This window comes from Vigna unguiculata, chromosome 11 (genome assembly GCF_037176805.1).
Source record: "Vigna unguiculata cultivar grain cowpea cultivar isolate G323 ecotype 2 chromosome 11, ASM3717680v1, whole genome shotgun sequence".
Taxonomy (NCBI): Eukaryota; Viridiplantae; Streptophyta; class Magnoliopsida; order Fabales; family Fabaceae; genus Vigna; species Vigna unguiculata.
In genome coordinates, this window is record NC_140802.1 from 38,287,892 (window position 1) to 38,305,544 (window position 17,653).

The following is a 17,653-nucleotide window of genomic DNA, read 5'->3' on the forward strand; positions in this document are numbered from 1 at the left end:
TTTCGTTCAAAAATCTTAATTGGGTCCTCAAGTTTAAAGTTATCCCAATTGGGTCCTATTTTCAAAAATTTGTTTTAATTTAGTCATTTCTATTAGGGTATCATTGACGACGTTAATTCTGTGTCATGTGTTAGCTCGTGGATTTTTAATTTTTAAATCATTATAATATTTATATAAAAATTAAATTTGGTTCAATTTCGAAGGGATGAAATTACTCCTGTTTAAAAAATAATAATGACTAAATTGAGACAAAATAACAAATACGGGAGACCTAATTGATATTTTTCACATAAACAATTGACACATGACATAACCATAATTTGACACATGACAGTTTTATTTAAGAAAAATAAAAAAATCACAAGCTAACACATGACACACAGGTAACGTTATTAATGTGATGTCTTTATCGAAAAAGACTAAATTGAAACAAATTTTAAAGAATAGAACCCAATTGAGACAACTTAAAACTGGAAGACCCAATTGAGATTTTTTAACAAAAACGGAAACTTCCATATGCCTTTATTAAATCTGCATGTAACTACGAGTTATTTATGTATTTCAGAGGTGACAAAAATGAGTTTACAAATTGCAACTTACGTTTTTTATTTAAAATAGTAACTTTTTAAATTTTATATTTATAAAATTTATTTGCATATATACTTATAAAAGAATAGTTAAAACATATTTAATCATATTTAAATATTTTTAAACTTTTAATTGATCAATTACTATTTTAATTTGATAAACTAAAATAATTATTATTTTTACATTTAAATTACTCTATTATAACTAATAATTAGATCTTAATTTATAAGTGTTAATGATTTAAATTACAATAGTATTTTATATTTATATATTTACAAAAATATAATATAAAAAATTTAATTTTTTAGTTATTTTTAATTTAAAAATAAAGGATCAACAAACCATGAACAGCCTACGTGGATTAGGCCAAAAAGGGTTGAAAATTTCAACCCACTTTGCCACCTATTATGTATCTTATGTGTAATGGATAAGCATTTTAATGTACACATAAATCCACATATAAAAATTATTCACAAAACAATATTTCCTTGTTTAATGAAAAATCTTTATTGAACATTTCCTACTAGATACTAACATCTAACCAACCTATTTTAATATATCAAAGTATCTAAACATCAACTACATAGATCAAGGTAAGTTTAAAACATCAACAAATTTGGAACTCATAACCTTTGAAATGTATAATGTTCTTGTAAAATCGAGTGTTCCTTTATACTCCTTGATTTCCTATGCTCTTATAGACAAATTGCACTTAGTTACTATTTTCTCAAGCTTTTTGGTCTTCTAAGAGGATACTTATATAAGGGGCTACTATTTATACTATCAATAATAGACTTTTACCTTTTCGTAGGACTAATTGGAACTCAATCACTCAGTAATCATCATTATGTAGATTAACCAGGTTTAGCGACCTAATCAAGGCATTTGTTTTCTCTTCTTCATTATTAAATAACTAAGATGATACCTTAATCTATATAATTAAGAGAATCATTCATATTGACATAATCTATATTCACTTTTGTATGTATTACAATTCACTTTAATTAAAACAAGGAAGATTAAATGATTAAATGAATGCAAGGGTGAAATATAATGTGTTAAATTCTAATTGGCAGGCTCGCACTTCAAGTCGGCTTACACAATTGTCCCCATTTTCAAGGACGGACTTATCCCCAAATTAATATAACTCTTTACAGGCCTCTAGATTAATAAACGTAAAAACGCCAAAATCTCCCTCAAAAAAAAGATCTTTCCTATCTCTCGGAAAATCATATATTTTACACCTAAAAAAGCAAATTAATACATTGACCTTGCAGTTTTCCACCGATAATTGCTTCAATCCTTGATGAGGTTTCTTATGACATATGGAAGTATGCCGCCGTGGTTGAAGTAAGCAAGTTCGACCTGAAAACACAAGTGTTATAACGGAGAAAGTAATAGTATTGCAACCTAAAAAGGTGTTAAAAAATAAATCGATGAAAAGCTTAAATTACCTCGGTGTCAAAGCGCATGGTGCAGGTAAAAGATTTTCCATTATCAGTTGTGACTCTCACATCTTGGCCAGGCCTAATCTCCCTGATTGTACTTGGGAGGTCAATTGTATAACGTTCATGACCAGTTAATCCCAATATGTCTGCATCCTCACCGGATTTGAAGCAAAGAGGAATAATACCCATTCCTACCAAATTACTGCGATGAATTCTCTCAAAACTTTTAGCTATCACAGCCTTGACTCCCTATAGAAATGCAAGTGTCATCAGTGACCATGAATATTGATTAACCTTTCGTTTAACGAAAGAGAAATAGAAAAGTCAATTTAATCCTAAGTCATAATATAGAAAGGAACTCACCAGTAGCATTGGACCCTTGGCAGCCCAATCTCTAGAACTTCCACTGCCATATTCAGCTCCAGCCAGCACAATGGTGTCTTGCCCAGAAGCCATGTATCTCTGCCATGAGACAACAGTTCTAGGAGTTTAGAAAATGAAGGTCTATCACTTTCTTTGGCACAATGGGATTCACTAATTCTTTTTTTCTTAATGTTTTATTTGGATCATAAGATGGAAAGTAAGAAAATAGAAAAAGGAAAAAACAGAAAAGAAAGAGAGCATAAATGACTACGAGGTGAGATTGTTTAAGTTGAATGAAAAAAGAGTGAAAATAAGAGAAAAGTAAAATAAACTTTCTATCATCAAACATTTAGTTTTGCTTATTATTTTAATACATTTGTATTGTATCATAATTAATAATGAAAATATCAATAAAATATTTAGAACATCAATTATTATGTAGCATAATCTATTATATAAAGTAAACATACGTAAATATCATTACTAAATTTACTAAATTAGACGTGAAAAAATTATGTCGTGAATATTGTTAAAATATTTATGACGTAATGTTGAAAAACATAAATGATTATATCAAACTTTCAGTGCATTCCTTCTGGTTTGTGTATGGAAAGACTTGCTTCTTTTCTTCTTGGTTTGCACGCTTTTCGTGTGTGTGTATGTGTGTGTGTATATATATATATATATATATATATATATATATATATATATATATATATATATATATATATATATATATATATATATATATATATATATATATATATATATAGAATGCAGTATGTTTTCACATTTGAAAGCTGAAAAAAGCAGTGAATTAAAGCATGCCATATATGAGTAGCATAACTAACCGTTGCTGCCTCAAACACATAGAGCTTCTCCCCAGTTGGAACATGAATTGTCTTTGGGCCAACATCTCCATTCAAGAGCTTGTTAACAAGGCGAATGTTCGCAAAAGTTCCCCTTGCCATCACTTCATCATTGCCTCGACGACTTCCATAAGAATTAAAATCCTTGGGTTCCACCCCGCGCTCAAGAAGGTATTTAGCAGCAGGACTATCCTTGTGAATGCTTCCAGCTGGAGAAATATGATCAGTGGTTATACTGTCACCAAAATTCAGTAGACAATAAGCATCTTTTACACCATGTGGTCCTGGAGGATCCATGGTCATGTTCTTGAAGTATGGAGGTTCATGGATATATGTTGAGTTGGGGTCCCACGAGTAGAGACTGTCAGCAGGAACTTGTAGTTGATTCCACATAGGGTTCCCTTTGGTAACAGCCTCGTATGTGCTTCGGAACATGTCAGGCAACACGCTGGATTGGATAGCCTAGGAACAAACATCCCCCAAAGTTATTCTTACCTTATAAACCACTGCATATTTAGACTCAATTTCATATAATAAAGGAAAACTTGAAGTGCCTCAGTGAGGAGAGTTAGTTATTGAAATGGAAGAGAGAGAAACATGGAAACTTGTTAAGTTAGATGTAGGGGAAAAGAGAGACAATAAAGGATGAATGAGAATTTGGATATGAAATTAAACGAATGTGGCTTGAACTCAATTCAGACAATTGGGAGATATTTTCTTGTAATTTTCTAACTAACTAGTATAGCCTTCTGGTGTCCGAGAGGTGTCCACTGTTTCTGTTGAAATTCCTCGTCTCATAAAATAAGAAAAAAAAAAAAAACAAAACAAAATTCCAGCAGTTGAGTGTGCTTACATCTAACAAAATTAGGCATCAATTACCTCAGCAATTTCTTCAGTAGATGGCCAGATATCCCTCAAGTACACATTCTTTCCATTCTCCCCTGTCCCAATTGGCTCCTTATCAAAATCAATGTCAACCTGGAAATTTGACCCAAATATGAAAAAAAAAGGTCCAATAACATTTGAGGTTTTACTTTTCTCGTGTTAAATTGCATCATCAAATTCATAAAAAAAGCATCATCCAGAAACCAATGAATCTAAATAAACCTTGTGTTCATAGTCGCAAACACATTAGTTCATGATATGACATTAAATAAACTTAATTTAGTTAAAAGATATCTATTATAATAAAAATATAATTATAATATTAATATAAAAGCCAAACTTGGTTTCAATTTGGAAGGGATGAAATTATTCCAGTTTAAAAAGAAATTAGGACTAAATTGAAACAAAATAACAAATACAAAGATCAAATCGAGATTTTTCACATAAACACTTGACACGAGGCAGAACCATAATTTGACAAGTGGAAGTTTTTTTTAATTTAAAAAAAAAATAAAAAATAAAAAACCACAAGTTGACACGTGGCAAAATCCTAATTTAACATGTATCAGATGTTTTTTAAGAAAAAAAAAAGTAAAAAAAATAAAAATAAAATCACAAGCTAACATGTGGTACACAGTTGACGTCATCAATGATGCCCTAACAGCAAGGACCAAATTGGAACACATTTTCAAAAAATAAGACCTAATTGGAACAACTTAGATGTTGAGGACCCAATTGAGATTTTGTAATGAAAACGGAGACCTTTCGTGTGATTAAACCATAAAATAAAACCACCTAACTTGTTATGAGGAAATTGGGAAGAATAGAAAGGATATATACGCATTGGTATTCTATTTGAGTCCAAATCCAGTAATGTACTCAGCAAATATTCAGTGTGATTTACTTTTCTATGTAGAAGAAAATATGCTCAATATGCCCATATTCGGGCATACAAATGAGAATGATGCATATTGTCTAGCTAGCAGTCAATAACAATACTTGTGATCAGCTACCTATAAGTTAATGATTTTCCTATTTTCTTTACATCCAAAGAATGAATCAAATAACAATTACCCTTTATAAAGAAAGATGAAAATCAGCCAATGTTACAGAAAAAACAAAAGAACAAAAAACAAATTATACACATTAGGACTATGAATTAGACATACATACCGTGCCAGCAAGTGCATAAGCAACAACTAGAGGAGGAGAGGCAAGGTAGTTAGCTCTTGTCAATGGATGCACTCGGCCCTCAAAATTACGGTTCCCAGACAACACAGCAGCTGCTACAATGTCTGCATCAGAGCGCACAAAAAATAAAATCAAGAAAGAAAATATAAAGCAGAGTATGTTTAGGAAAATAGAAAGTGTATCTTTAGGTATAAACAGGAAAATATTATCTAATTAGCTACTATAAGGCAGAGCATGACTAGGAGACTGGTAGGAATCTAAAACCGAGAGTAGCAGAGATATGGGCTTCAGTTCAAAAATTTGTATTCTGTTACAAAGTATCACCATTCCCTGAGATGGCAGAAGAAACGGATTCATCCAGCTCTCCTGAATTGCCAATACATGTAGTACACCCAAATCCAACTATATGAAAACCTTGTTCGTTTAGATATTTTTGCAGTCCACTGCCAAAAAGAGAAAAAATGAAAATAAGGAATATATTTTTACTAAATTATACAGAGGGTAAGTGACTGTCATAATAAAAGTTACTGCATGAGCGTTCTAGTAGAAAGAACATAATACCTCTGGTGTAGATATTTTGTGACGACTCCAGAGCCTGGAGCAAGACTTGTTTTAACCCAAGGCTTGACCTGGCAAAATAGTGAAAACAGAAACAGTTAGAATCAGGAAAAGGACCACATAAGATACATACATTTTTTTCTATTTATTATGTGAAGGGAAACAGACAATAGAAGGTAGGAGGACTTCATCCTGAAAAAGAGAACTAGCATTTTTACAGTCTTCTATATAATTATATTAGTTAACTAACCTGCAAACCAAGTTCACTAGCCTTTTTTGCAACAAGACCAGCCCCAAGCATAACACTAGGGTTTGATGTATTTGTACAGCTTGTGATTGCAGCAATCACAACACTGCCATGCTTGAGCTCAGCTGGCTGCCCATGAAAATCAAACTTTGCAACTTTTCCTTGTGCCTCTTTTGGTATAGCAAACCCCTGTTTTTGAAATAATACATTTAGGAAATGCAGTATCTCATTCATGTAGGGTTCTCATCAGACAAGTCAATGAAACATGTATGATTCCACTTCTTCATATTCAAATACAATGAAGAAAAAATGTCATGTAATACGTGATATCCCACGATTCACCAAATTGAACTCAGATTCAAGTCAGGTTGCAGTTTGAAAGAGGAGATTTTTGAATAACTTACATGAGCACTAATAAAGAAACATGCAATGATTTATAGCAATTACTTAAGATAAGTGGCTGGCGTTTGGTTATGAATTAGCAAATGGATGGTAATAAAGTTTATATTTCACAATAACTTCAAAATCATTTTATAGTTCATTCATTATTTTAACAAATTTAGTATAAATATAATTTCTCTTTCTTACTCGGCTTCTTACTGAATATTTTTTCCAATAAAAAATTACATTTCTTTGACTTGATTAATATATATTTACTTAGTTACATAACAATGTAAAATCAAATTTATATAATCCTTTCTATTTCTCCATGCAAGATTAACTTTAGTTACATGCGTGCGTGTAAATTTGTATGAAAGAAAATAGGAAAATTTACAGTTAACTAATTTATTCACTAAATTAATTTATCTCATTATACATCCCCATGCAACGAATGGGTACTACAACTGGTTATGACAGCATAGCATAACTGCTTCAGTCATTGAGTAAGTTTATGAAACATCATAAAAATGGCCATTGTATATTCTACAGATTTTTTAAACGACACCGAATCTGCAAGTTGATGGTCTAAATTTAAACAAATAAAAAAAAACTAAAATAAAGAATTGTTGACGTCTGAATCTGATGGTTCTTGGTTATTTTAAAAAATATTTACTTTTGTGCAAGAAAATCAACTTGTTTTAAACTATGAAAATCCAGGTAAACAACCAATGGTAATCAAACAATGTTATTAATTTGTCCATTGCAGAGGACAAATACTGAATGTGAGATTAAGAACCTAATTAGCATTTTATCACAACCAAAAGAGTAGAAAATAGCGAGTTTTCTAACAACTAACTACCAACAGCTAATTCAACATGTAGACTACAAACTTTTTTCTTATAAAACCAAACTCTGGTATCATAGTATTACTAACCTTAAACCCAACTTTGTTATCAAGACAAGCATGCCAGTCAGCCTTCATTTCTTTCAAAGGCACCCGATCATGAGGTCTGCAAAGAATATCATTTAATATCAAAGAATATTATCGATAATAGGATAAAAAGTGAAATAAAACCTGTAATGCAATACAGCGCAACAAACAAAAGACACAGAATATTACCTCTTTGGTCCTGAAATACAAGGTTCAACGTCGGAAAGGTTTAATTCAAGATGTGATGAATACACTCTGTCTTGTTGAGGCTGAATTCATGGAAAATAAATTAGAGTTCTACACCTCCAACATATATACATGCATCCGTCTTTTTGAAAAAGGACAAGTTTGTAGGGCAATGATGCTACCAACATTACCTCATTATAGTCAACAAACAGTTTGTTTGCCCTGAGATAAGACTCTATCATGGCCACCTGTGTCCAGACAAAAGAAGATCAATAGATCTATAAGCACTTCACATTAGCAAATAATAAATGAACGGATACATCGTACTTACAGTCTCGTCACTCCGTCCAGTTAACTTGAGATATTGCAATGTAACATGATCCACAGGGAAGAAGCCCATGGTGGCACCATATTCAGGAGACATATTAGCAATAGTGGCCCTATCAGCCAAAGATAATTCACCCATACCATCACCTAGATAACGAAACAAATAACTGTTAATCAGTAAGGACAATCAGTGTAAGTTGAAAAAAAAAAAGTAAAAAATTATGAGACAGTAGGACTCGAGAACTTAATTACCATAAAATTCAACAAACTTGCCCACAACACCATGCTTTCGGAGAATTTGAGTCACAGTTAGAACTAAGTCTGTTGCTGTTACACCATTGCGCATTTTTCCATATAACTTGAACCCCACAACACCAGGCAAAACCATGCTCATAGGCTATTAAGAATCATAGCACACAACAATGTAATCAGCATACTTCAAGATAGAGCAAATAAACCAATACAAAGAGAGTTCAATGTGTCATCATAATCCATTAATCAGTAGCGTTTGGAATAGAATTAAGATTTACACGCATTGCATTCCATGTTTATATATCAAGATCACAGGGTAAAGCACCTGACCAAGCATTGCTGCCTCGGCTTCAATACCTCCAACTCCCCATCCAGCAACACCAAGCCCGTCTATCATAGTTGTATGTGAATCAGTCCCAACCACACTGTCAGGATAGAGGAGGCCCTCATTGTTGAATACAACCCTTCCTAGATATTCAAGATTGACCTGGAATTGAAGACATCAAACCAAAAGTCCCCAAAATTAATTAAAAATGACAATTAAATTCAATGAAGTCGTTTAGCATGTATATTTCCAAATTTACCTGATGCACTATACCAGAACCTGGGGGAACAACAAGCATATTACGGAATGCAGTTGACCCCCATTTAAGAAAAGCAAATCTCTCCTTGTTTCTCTGGAATTCAAGCTCCATATTGGCCTGCACTGCATTTTCTGATCTTGTAACATCAACTTGAACTGAATGATCAATGACAAGATCAACAGGAACCTGTCCGTAATTATACCTAGGAAGTCAGAATAACTTCTAACAAACATAAAACATAAGGAAAATATGTCTAATACAGTGCTATTTCTTTCAAATTCTAGAGCATCAGATTTCTTCTTGAAACCAATTGGCATTAAGCTAAATAATTCATATATCTTATATATATAAGCCACGCTAGTTTAAATGCTTTAAAGACAAACTGGTTTAGAACAATTTGCATCACATTTAATTTAAATGAAGTTTTCCCACTAGTCTCCTCAAAAGATACTCTTGAGTTCCTTCCACTAACATACTTTAAACACCCCAACAGCAGATTCCCCAAACATACCGTTAGGTGTAATATTACAAAAGTAATTATGAGTTCAAGGTACACGCACCTCTCCCTGATGTAGAGTTAAATTTTGAAATTTCTTTGGTGACTGTGATCAAGAATTTATACAAAACAAAAACACATGCAAATGATAAGCAAAAAGCGTACCAAAGGATTGATCTTATTTGAATCATTGCCAAGCTTATTCATAGCATCGCGCATGCAAGCCAGGTCAACGACAACCGGCACTCCAGTAAAATCCTGGGGTGAGGAAAGATGTTCAAAAGAATAAAACATACAACTCGCTATCAACCATCCCTAACATAACTATTTCGCCGTATCCAGGCTCCAGAAGTCAACAAGATACCTGCAAGAGAACACGAGCGGGCTTGAAAGGAATCTCAACTTGCTTCGTAGAGTTTATTTCCCAGGCAAGAATCTTCTCTACATCTTCTTTTTTTACTTGAAAATTGTCACAATTACGAATGGCAGATTCAAGTAAAATTCTTATGGAGTATGGTAACCTGTCTGTTATGTAGGCAAAAAGTTTATACCATCAGTATCACGACTGTCACACATTACACAGAAAATACAAACATGAAAGTACTAACATCATGTATTTTAATCAAGACCCCCATCATACTTAACACACAGCATGATTCAAAGCATCAACAAAGTCAGGCAGGCCATGTCAGCAAATTACCAATTCTGGGATCATTGAGAGAAGGAAGACTGTAGAACTTTCCAAACTCCCCACCACCCGGCTTGGGGAGACTCGTCAAGTTTCCCTTAAAAGGATTTTCGTTGCCTGAAATGAACATTTACGGGAACATAAAATCAGCACTCTACATTAGAAACTTTAACTCATCTTATAAATCAACAGAACAACAGCTAGATGAGATGATGCAAATCACGCCACTCCTCAAACCATGATACATTAAATCGTAAATTTTAAAAACAGTTTAATAGTCATGCCCTCTCAAATGAAAAGTTTTACAGTGTCAGTCAATAAAAAAATTATCCACAATTTTTATAATGTCACTCATATCATACATTAGATAAACGTTTATGATTAAAAAATCCTCAATTATAAAAAGGAGTTTAACAGATATACACTCACACGGAAACTTTCTATGATTGCATGACCATTTGTCATTAAATGGCACTGTAAAAAAATTCACACTACTGACATATATTATTTATTCTTTTCAAAAACTGTAAAATAAAAAAATTACTAAAACCGCACGCTCGTGTCTGAAAGCTAAACAGAATGCAATGAAATTAATAACATAACGCAAAATCGGAAATTAAAAAATGAACGGATACGAGATGAATAACATAAATGCTTCAGAAAGCGAGAGAGGAGGGGTGAAGCACCCGTGTTAGCGATTTCGCGGTGGAAGCGTTCGACGGCGGGAGCGACGGCTCTGATTGGAGGACGGAGAGAGAGGGGAGAGACGTGGTGGAGGCGGTGGCTCCACCGCGGGAGGTAGGAGCGGAGGGAATTGCAGGAAGAGTATGGAATGAAAGAAGGAGGAAAAGCGAAGGTTCTAGAAGGTGAGGAAGAGAGGAGTTTGGGTGTGGTTGCTCCGAGGAGCGAAGAGGAAGAGGAAGAGGACGTTGTTATATACATGGTGATGATCACGCTTTCGGAAGCGTGACAAGGGTGGTTGGAGAAAGAAAAGAAAGTGCGTGACCGATATGCTAACGGTTTTGCGGTGCCTTCTGCAGAAGTGTGAAATTGAAATTGACGAGGACGACGATGATTGTGACTATTGATTGGGATGTTAAAGCGGCACCCTCGTTGAGGCCGAGTTCACCAGCTTCTCTATCAACTACTGTGACAAATTAGCACTAGCAGTTGACAACAAGTTTAGAAGGTATCGTTGTTGGTTTTTTTTTTTATTTAATTAAAGTTAAAATTACGGGGAAAATATTATCTTAAATTGAAGTAATTAGGATGAATGGACAACACACGTTTTAACAAATACTTAGTTAAAAATTGTAATTCTCTATGAATTTCAATGAATAAAGAATAAAAATTAATTAAGGTTGATGGTGGAAAACATGGATTCGGTGTTCCAGTTATATGGATGGTTCTATATTTATCTAACCTCTTAAGTTCCTAGTATGTTCCATTTTTTGTTATTTTATGGATGGTTCATGTATATTCGTATATAGTTTCATCATATATCACAATTGTGGTCGGAAAAGATTGATTGTTGTGTAAATGAAAATGAATTGATAAATATTTTTAAGAACGCGTTGAAAAATGAATTATTTTAAAGGTAAAAAGTATGTTTAGAAGGATAAAGTTTACCTTCATAGAAATTTTAACAATTTGATTGTATTTTTGTAAAAATCAAATGGAATTACATTTTTATAAAATATATAAATAAACCTTTATTGTACTGACAAAAACGTGTGTTATTTTTTCGTGTTTACTTTTTTATTACATCAAAAATAAATTTCATCTCTGACGATTTTAATGAAATTTGAGCAAAATTTTGATTACATAAATACAAAACGCGTACACAAACAAATTTCAAAGTTATAATTCACATCCAAATATCTATATAATTAAAAAAAAATCATTACAAAATTTAGTGTTGTCAGATAATACTACAAAATATGAAATTATTATACATTAGACCGACCACTTAATACTTCATCTCTTTCTATTCCCTTTCCAGTCTATCATTATCATCACCTGTCGGTTTATATATTCAACCATGAATAGATCATCGTAAAAGCAAAATAAGTACTCTAGAATCTATAAATAAATTTTAAAATATTGTACGAAAAGTAATATATGACTGCCTACTTATTTGTTTATTATGTCTCTCTTGTCTTTCTATCTGGTTTGACCTATTTTTGTCTTGAAGCGAGTCACCTAGTTTAAGCAATAAAGGTTGGTTTTTTGTAACTTATAATCAAATTCGCGCTCATCCCATTAGATGATAACAAAAAATTGATTAGTAAATTTTAAAAAATTGTACGACAAATAATACACGCAGCTCCCCAATTATTTATTCTTTTTGCCCTACTTATTTTTCTATTTGGTTTGACCTATTTTTTTTTTCAAGCTAGGCACATAGTAAAATGATTTTTGTAACTTATAAATCAAATTCGAGATACATAGGGGTACATTCTATTGGATGATAAGAAATGATTGATTAATAAATTTTAAAAAATTGTACGTAAACTAATATGCATCTCCCTACTTATTTGTTCTTTTAACGTCATTTGCCTATCTGGTTTGGCCTTTCAACCTAGCCACCTAGTGCAAGAATTAAAGGTTTATTTTTTTAACTTATAATCAAATTCAGATACATAAGAGGTACATCCAAATGGACGATAAAAAAAATTGATAAGTAAATTTTAAAAAATTGTACGAAAAGTAATACGTAGCTTTCCACTTATTTATTATTATGCCTCACTTATTTGTTTATCTGGTTTGACCTATTTTTTTCTTCAAGCGTCACCTGGTGCAAGTAATATGGGTTAATTTTTGTAACTTATAATCAAACTTGTGGTACATAAGAAGTGCATCATGATAAAAAATAGATTGATCAGTAAATTTTAAAAATCTTAAGAAAAGTAATACGCAGCTCTCCATTGGTGTATTATGCCACACTTATTTGTCTATCTAGTTTGACCTATTTTTTTAAGGCAGCCACCTAAGGCAAACAATAAGTATTGATTTTTGTAACTTATAATCAAATTCGGAGTATATAAGAGGTATATCCCATTGGATGATAAAAAAAGATTTATTAATAAATTTTAAAAAAATTTACGAAAAGTAATAAACAACTCTCCACTTATTTGTTTATTATGTCAACTTATTTGCTTATCTTGTTTGGCCTTTTTTTTTTCAAGCCAGTCACGCAAGAATTAAGGGTTGATTTTTTTAATTTATAATCAAATTTGGGGTACATAAGAGCTACGTCTCATTGGACGATAAAGAAAGATTGATTAGTAAATTTAAAAAAATGGTAAGAAAAGTAATACGCAGCTTCCCACTTATTTGTTTATTATGCTCCACTTATTTTCTTATCTGGTTTGACCTATTTTTTTCTTCAAGTTAGCCACCTGCAAGTAATAAGGGTTGATTTTTGTAACTTAATAATCAAATTTGTGGTACATAAGAAGTGCACCCCTTTGGATGATAAACACTTTGTGTCCTACTTATTTGCCTATTTGGTTTGGCCTATTTTTTGTTCAAGTCAGTCACATAGTGCAAGAAAAAAAGGTTGATTTTTGTAATTTATAATCAAATTTAAGGTGCATATTCAAGGTGCATAAGAGGTACATCCCATTAGATGTTAAAAAAAATTGATTAGTAAATTTTAAAAAATTGTACGAAAAATAATACGCAGCTCTCCACTTTTTTTTTTTTTTGTGCCCACTTATTTGCTATGTGGTTTGACCTATTTTTATTTTTTTCTTCAACCTAGCCATGCAAATAATAAGGGTTTAGTTTTTTAACTTATAATACAATTCGGGGTACATAAGCTTACATCCCATTGCATGATAAAAAAAATATTGATTAGTAAATTTTAAAAAATTGTACGAAAAGTAATACGTAGTTTCTCTGTTTATTATGTCCTACTTATTTGCCTATCTGGTTTGGCCTTTTAAAAAATCTTACGAAAAGTAATACGCAAATATCCACTTATTTGTTTATTATGCCTCACTTATTTGCCTATCTCGTTCGAACAATTTTTTTCTTAAAGTCAGTCACATAGTGCAAATTGATTTTTGTAACTTATAATCAAAATTGACCACGTGTCAAGTCATAGTTGTGTCACATATTAATGTTAGTGTCACGTGTCAGTTTCTGATTGTGTTATTTTTTGTGTTCAATTTAGTCCCAATTTTTGTTAAAATAAAACAATTTTTTCCTTTTAAAATTGACACCAAATTTAATATTTATAAAAATTATACTAATATTTTTTTAAATTGATATTTTTATTAATTATTTTTGAAATTCAATTATAAATTATTATATTTAATTATAAATTGAATATAATTCTTAGATTCAATTGTTAAATAGAATATTTCTAATTGTTATAAAAATTAGTTTACTTTTCTTATTAAATATAAGAATTTTATTCAATTTATAATTAAGCTTAATAATTTATAATTGAATTTCAAAAATAATTAATAAAAATGTCAATTTTAGAAAAAATATTAGTATAATTTTTATAAAAGATATTAAATTTGATGTTAATTTGAAAGGAAAAAAATTATTCATTTTAACCAAAATTGGGACTAAATTGAATAAAAATAACGAATATAGAGACGAAATTGAACAAAAAAAATAACACAGGCACAACTGACACGTGACACAATTATGAGTTGACACGTGAACATTTTTTTTTTAAATTTAAAAAACATAAAATAATTAAAAAAATAAAAAACTGATACACGTGGTATGTACTGTTCAAAAACGTTAATTATTTAAATATTGTTACTAAAAATAACCAAATTGACTAAAATTTAACAAAAATAAAGACCTAATTAAATACAAAATGAAAATAAGAACCAAATGAAATATAATCGATGAGGACCAAATATTGTTACTACATGTGGCATATTCCAAATTTAACTATTTTTCTTTCTTTCTGCACCCATCAAATTTCTTCTTGTACCAATTCTAAAATCATCTTTCCAGAAAACACTCATCTCATTCTGGATCAAAATTTACAAAAATCTATGATGGAGTTCAGAAAGAAATTTAACGAGTGCAGAAATAAACACCCTGAGGCAGATCAACCATAACTAAGTACCAAACTGAATAGTCTAAAGCGCACAACCACAATGTCTATATTCATTGACAGTAGTTTTTCAACTACATTGAGAAACATACACTTATAACAATTTAACATTATTTTGCAAAAGGTACATAGACCATGATCGTTATCTAGACCAATAATTCATGGATTTATCAACAACTTTTACTAAGTTATGAATCATAACATTTTATTAAATTTCTAAACATATGTTTTTGGAGTAACTGAGGAGAAATTTGTTATGAATGGCGCGGGTAATGAGCAGATGAAGGACATGGGACCCATGGGACACATGGCAAAGGGGGAGGAAAACAAAGGCAAACGAAAAAGTGGAAGGAAACGAATAATCAATTCTGCACTGAAGGATTTCGTGTGGAGTACGACGTGATTATAAAAACAGCTTTTGCTATAGGAGAAAGGGAGGATGTGAATTGTCTTTTTCTCTCTCTTGGCCCTTTGGGATATTTCTCTGTCATTTCTGTTATTTTTTTCTTCTGTCATGAACGTTGTACTGTTGTGACAGCTTGCACTTTTCATCATTTTCTGCTGATATGACTTTTTCATACTAGAATTCACACCCATACAGACCATTCTGCTTTCACAGTTGCTATATTGTTTTGTTTACTAACCAAACACATTACATTTTGGTGCTTTCATCGACACCACCATGGCCGAAAACACACGTCTCAAGGATCTTGATGCTAACGTGAAGAAAATCCTTGACCTCATGGAGAAGTGTGATCTCAGTTATACAGAACGTTTTGAAAAGCTCGAGCTAGCCATCCATAACGTTTCCAAACAACAAGCCCTTGGTGGTTCGAACTCAACATCCTGCTCATCGTTTCAGGTTCGGAATATTAAGATTGATTTTCCTAAGTTTGATGGTACTAATGTTTTACAATGGATCTTTAAAGCGGAGCAATTTTTTGAGTATTATAATACTCCTGAGCCCCAACGTTTCACTATTGTTGCTATCTATTTGGAGAAAGATGTGGTGCCGTGGTTTCAGATGATGCAAAAGAACAACCCCTTCCAGTCATAGGATGGTTTTACTAAGGCATTAACCCTGGAATTTGGCCCTTCACCCTACGAATGCCCACGATCTGCTTTCTTCAAACTCTCCCAGTTGGGATCTGTCAATGATTATTACGTTGAATTCACGGCCTTGGCTAATCGCATTACGGGCGTTACCGCTGACGCCATCCTCGACTGTTTTTTAAGTGGCCTTAAACTGGAAATTAGACGTGACGTGTTGGCACAATCCCCAAACTCCATTCTCAAAGCTGTATCATTAGCTAAACTTTTTGAAGACAAATATAACCCTAATTCCAAACCTCACTTTTCTTCTAGCTACCCCAAAACGTATTCCACCAAAACCACAACCCATCCACACCCAAACCCAAATACCTTACCACCCTTGTTACCTCCACCAAACATGAAACCATTTAGCCAACCTTTCAAACCATCCACTGTCAAACACATTACCCCGGTAGAAATGCAAATTCGGAGAGAGAAAGGATTATGTTATACTTGTGATGCCAAATTCACCCCAACCCATAACTGCCCTAATAAACAGTACCTATTACTTCAATACGAAGAACCCGAGGACCCTCCCGATCCAACACAACCAACTTCCACCCCTACTCATACCACCACCGACCATAACTTGGATCATCATCCTTCCCTCCATGCCCTTACAGGATCTCACGGAGTGGGTACCATGCGCTTCCAAGGCTCCATTCAGGGTGCCCCTGTTCAGATTTTGTTAGACAGTGGTAGTTCTGATAGTTTTCTCCAACCTCGACTTGCAACTCACTTACAATTACCCGTTGAACCCATTTCCACTTTTAACGTGATGGTGGGAAATGGCAACTCGTTGAAGGTTGAAGGTCTGATAAAGGACCTCACGGTGGCCATACAAGGTCATATCCTTACTCTTCCCGTGTATTTATTACTAGTTGCTGGTGCAGATTTGGTGTTGGGTGCATCGTGATTGGCTACGTTAGGCCCTCATGTTTCAGATTATAGTACATTGACTCTAAAATTTTACTTGAATGGTGAATTTATTACTCTCCGGGATGATAACTCTAAGCTTCCCACTCCAATGCAATTTCATCATATCCGGCGAATGTCTCACACCCGTGCTATTGATGAATGTTATGCATTACAACTTCAACTTCCTACGGAGCCAAAGGATAACTGGGTTGACTGCCATGTTGACTTACACCCAGAGCTAGCTCTTCTCTTACATCAATATCGCTCTGTTTTTGCTGAAGCTTCGTGTTTACCACCAGTTCGGTCTCATAATCACCAGATTCCCTTGCTGCCTGGTATGCAACCGGTGAAAGTTCGACCTTATAGATATCCTCACAGCTATAAGGAGCAGATCGAAACCATGATTGCTGCCATGTTGAAGGAAGGCATTATTTCTCCTAGCAACAGCCCATTCTCTTCACCCATACTCTTAGTCAAGAAAAATGATGGTACATGGCGATTTTGTACTGATTACAGGGCTCTAAACGCCATCACAGTTAAGGATAGCTTCCCCATCCCTA

General features: G+C 32.9%; 1 protein-coding gene across 2 annotated transcripts; it reads right to left on the bottom strand.

The window, feature by feature from the left end:
- Positions 1 to 1,632: 1,632 nt before the first annotated feature.
- Positions 1,633 to 11,159, bottom strand: LOC114169481 (aconitate hydratase, cytoplasmic-like). Of its 2 annotated transcripts, XM_028054643.2 has the most exons (20): positions 10,681 to 11,159; positions 10,007 to 10,111; positions 9,671 to 9,831; positions 9,472 to 9,564; positions 8,811 to 8,996; positions 8,552 to 8,713; positions 8,227 to 8,371; positions 7,979 to 8,121; positions 7,839 to 7,895; positions 7,651 to 7,730; positions 7,465 to 7,540; positions 6,153 to 6,338; positions 5,906 to 5,973; positions 5,669 to 5,787; positions 5,327 to 5,448; positions 4,148 to 4,246; positions 3,251 to 3,730; positions 2,400 to 2,498; positions 2,043 to 2,285; positions 1,633 to 1,953 (listed from the first exon to the last, which is right to left on the bottom strand). In XM_028054643.2, the coding sequence occupies exons 1-20, from the start codon at positions 10,934 to 10,936 to the stop codon at positions 1,885 to 1,887; spliced, it is 2,949 nt and encodes a 982-aa protein (XP_027910444.1). In that variant the 5' UTR covers positions 10,937 to 11,159; the 3' UTR covers positions 1,633 to 1,884. The 2 variants fall into 2 exon arrangements, with proteins under 2 accessions (XP_027910444.1, XP_027910445.1); XM_028054644.2 differs by lacking the exons at positions 10,007 to 10,111; positions 10,681 to 11,159 and adding an exon at positions 9,915 to 9,939.
- Positions 11,160 to 17,653: the final 6,494 nt, after the last annotated feature.

Excerpts from the sequence above, each read along its gene's own strand:
- LOC114169481 (XM_028054643.2), bottom strand. The coding sequence starts at position 10,936 with ATGTATATAACAACGTCCTCTTCCTCTTCCTCTTCGCTCCTCGGAGCA. Across the intron at positions 5,788-5,905 it reads ACAAAATATCTACACCAGAG|TGGACTGCAAAAATATCTAA; the intron begins GTATTATGTTCT and ends TCTTTTTGGCAG. Across the intron at positions 5,449-5,668 it reads TTCTGCCATCTCAGGGAATG|ACATTGTAGCAGCTGCTGTG; the intron begins GTGATACTTTGT and ends GCTCTGATGCAG.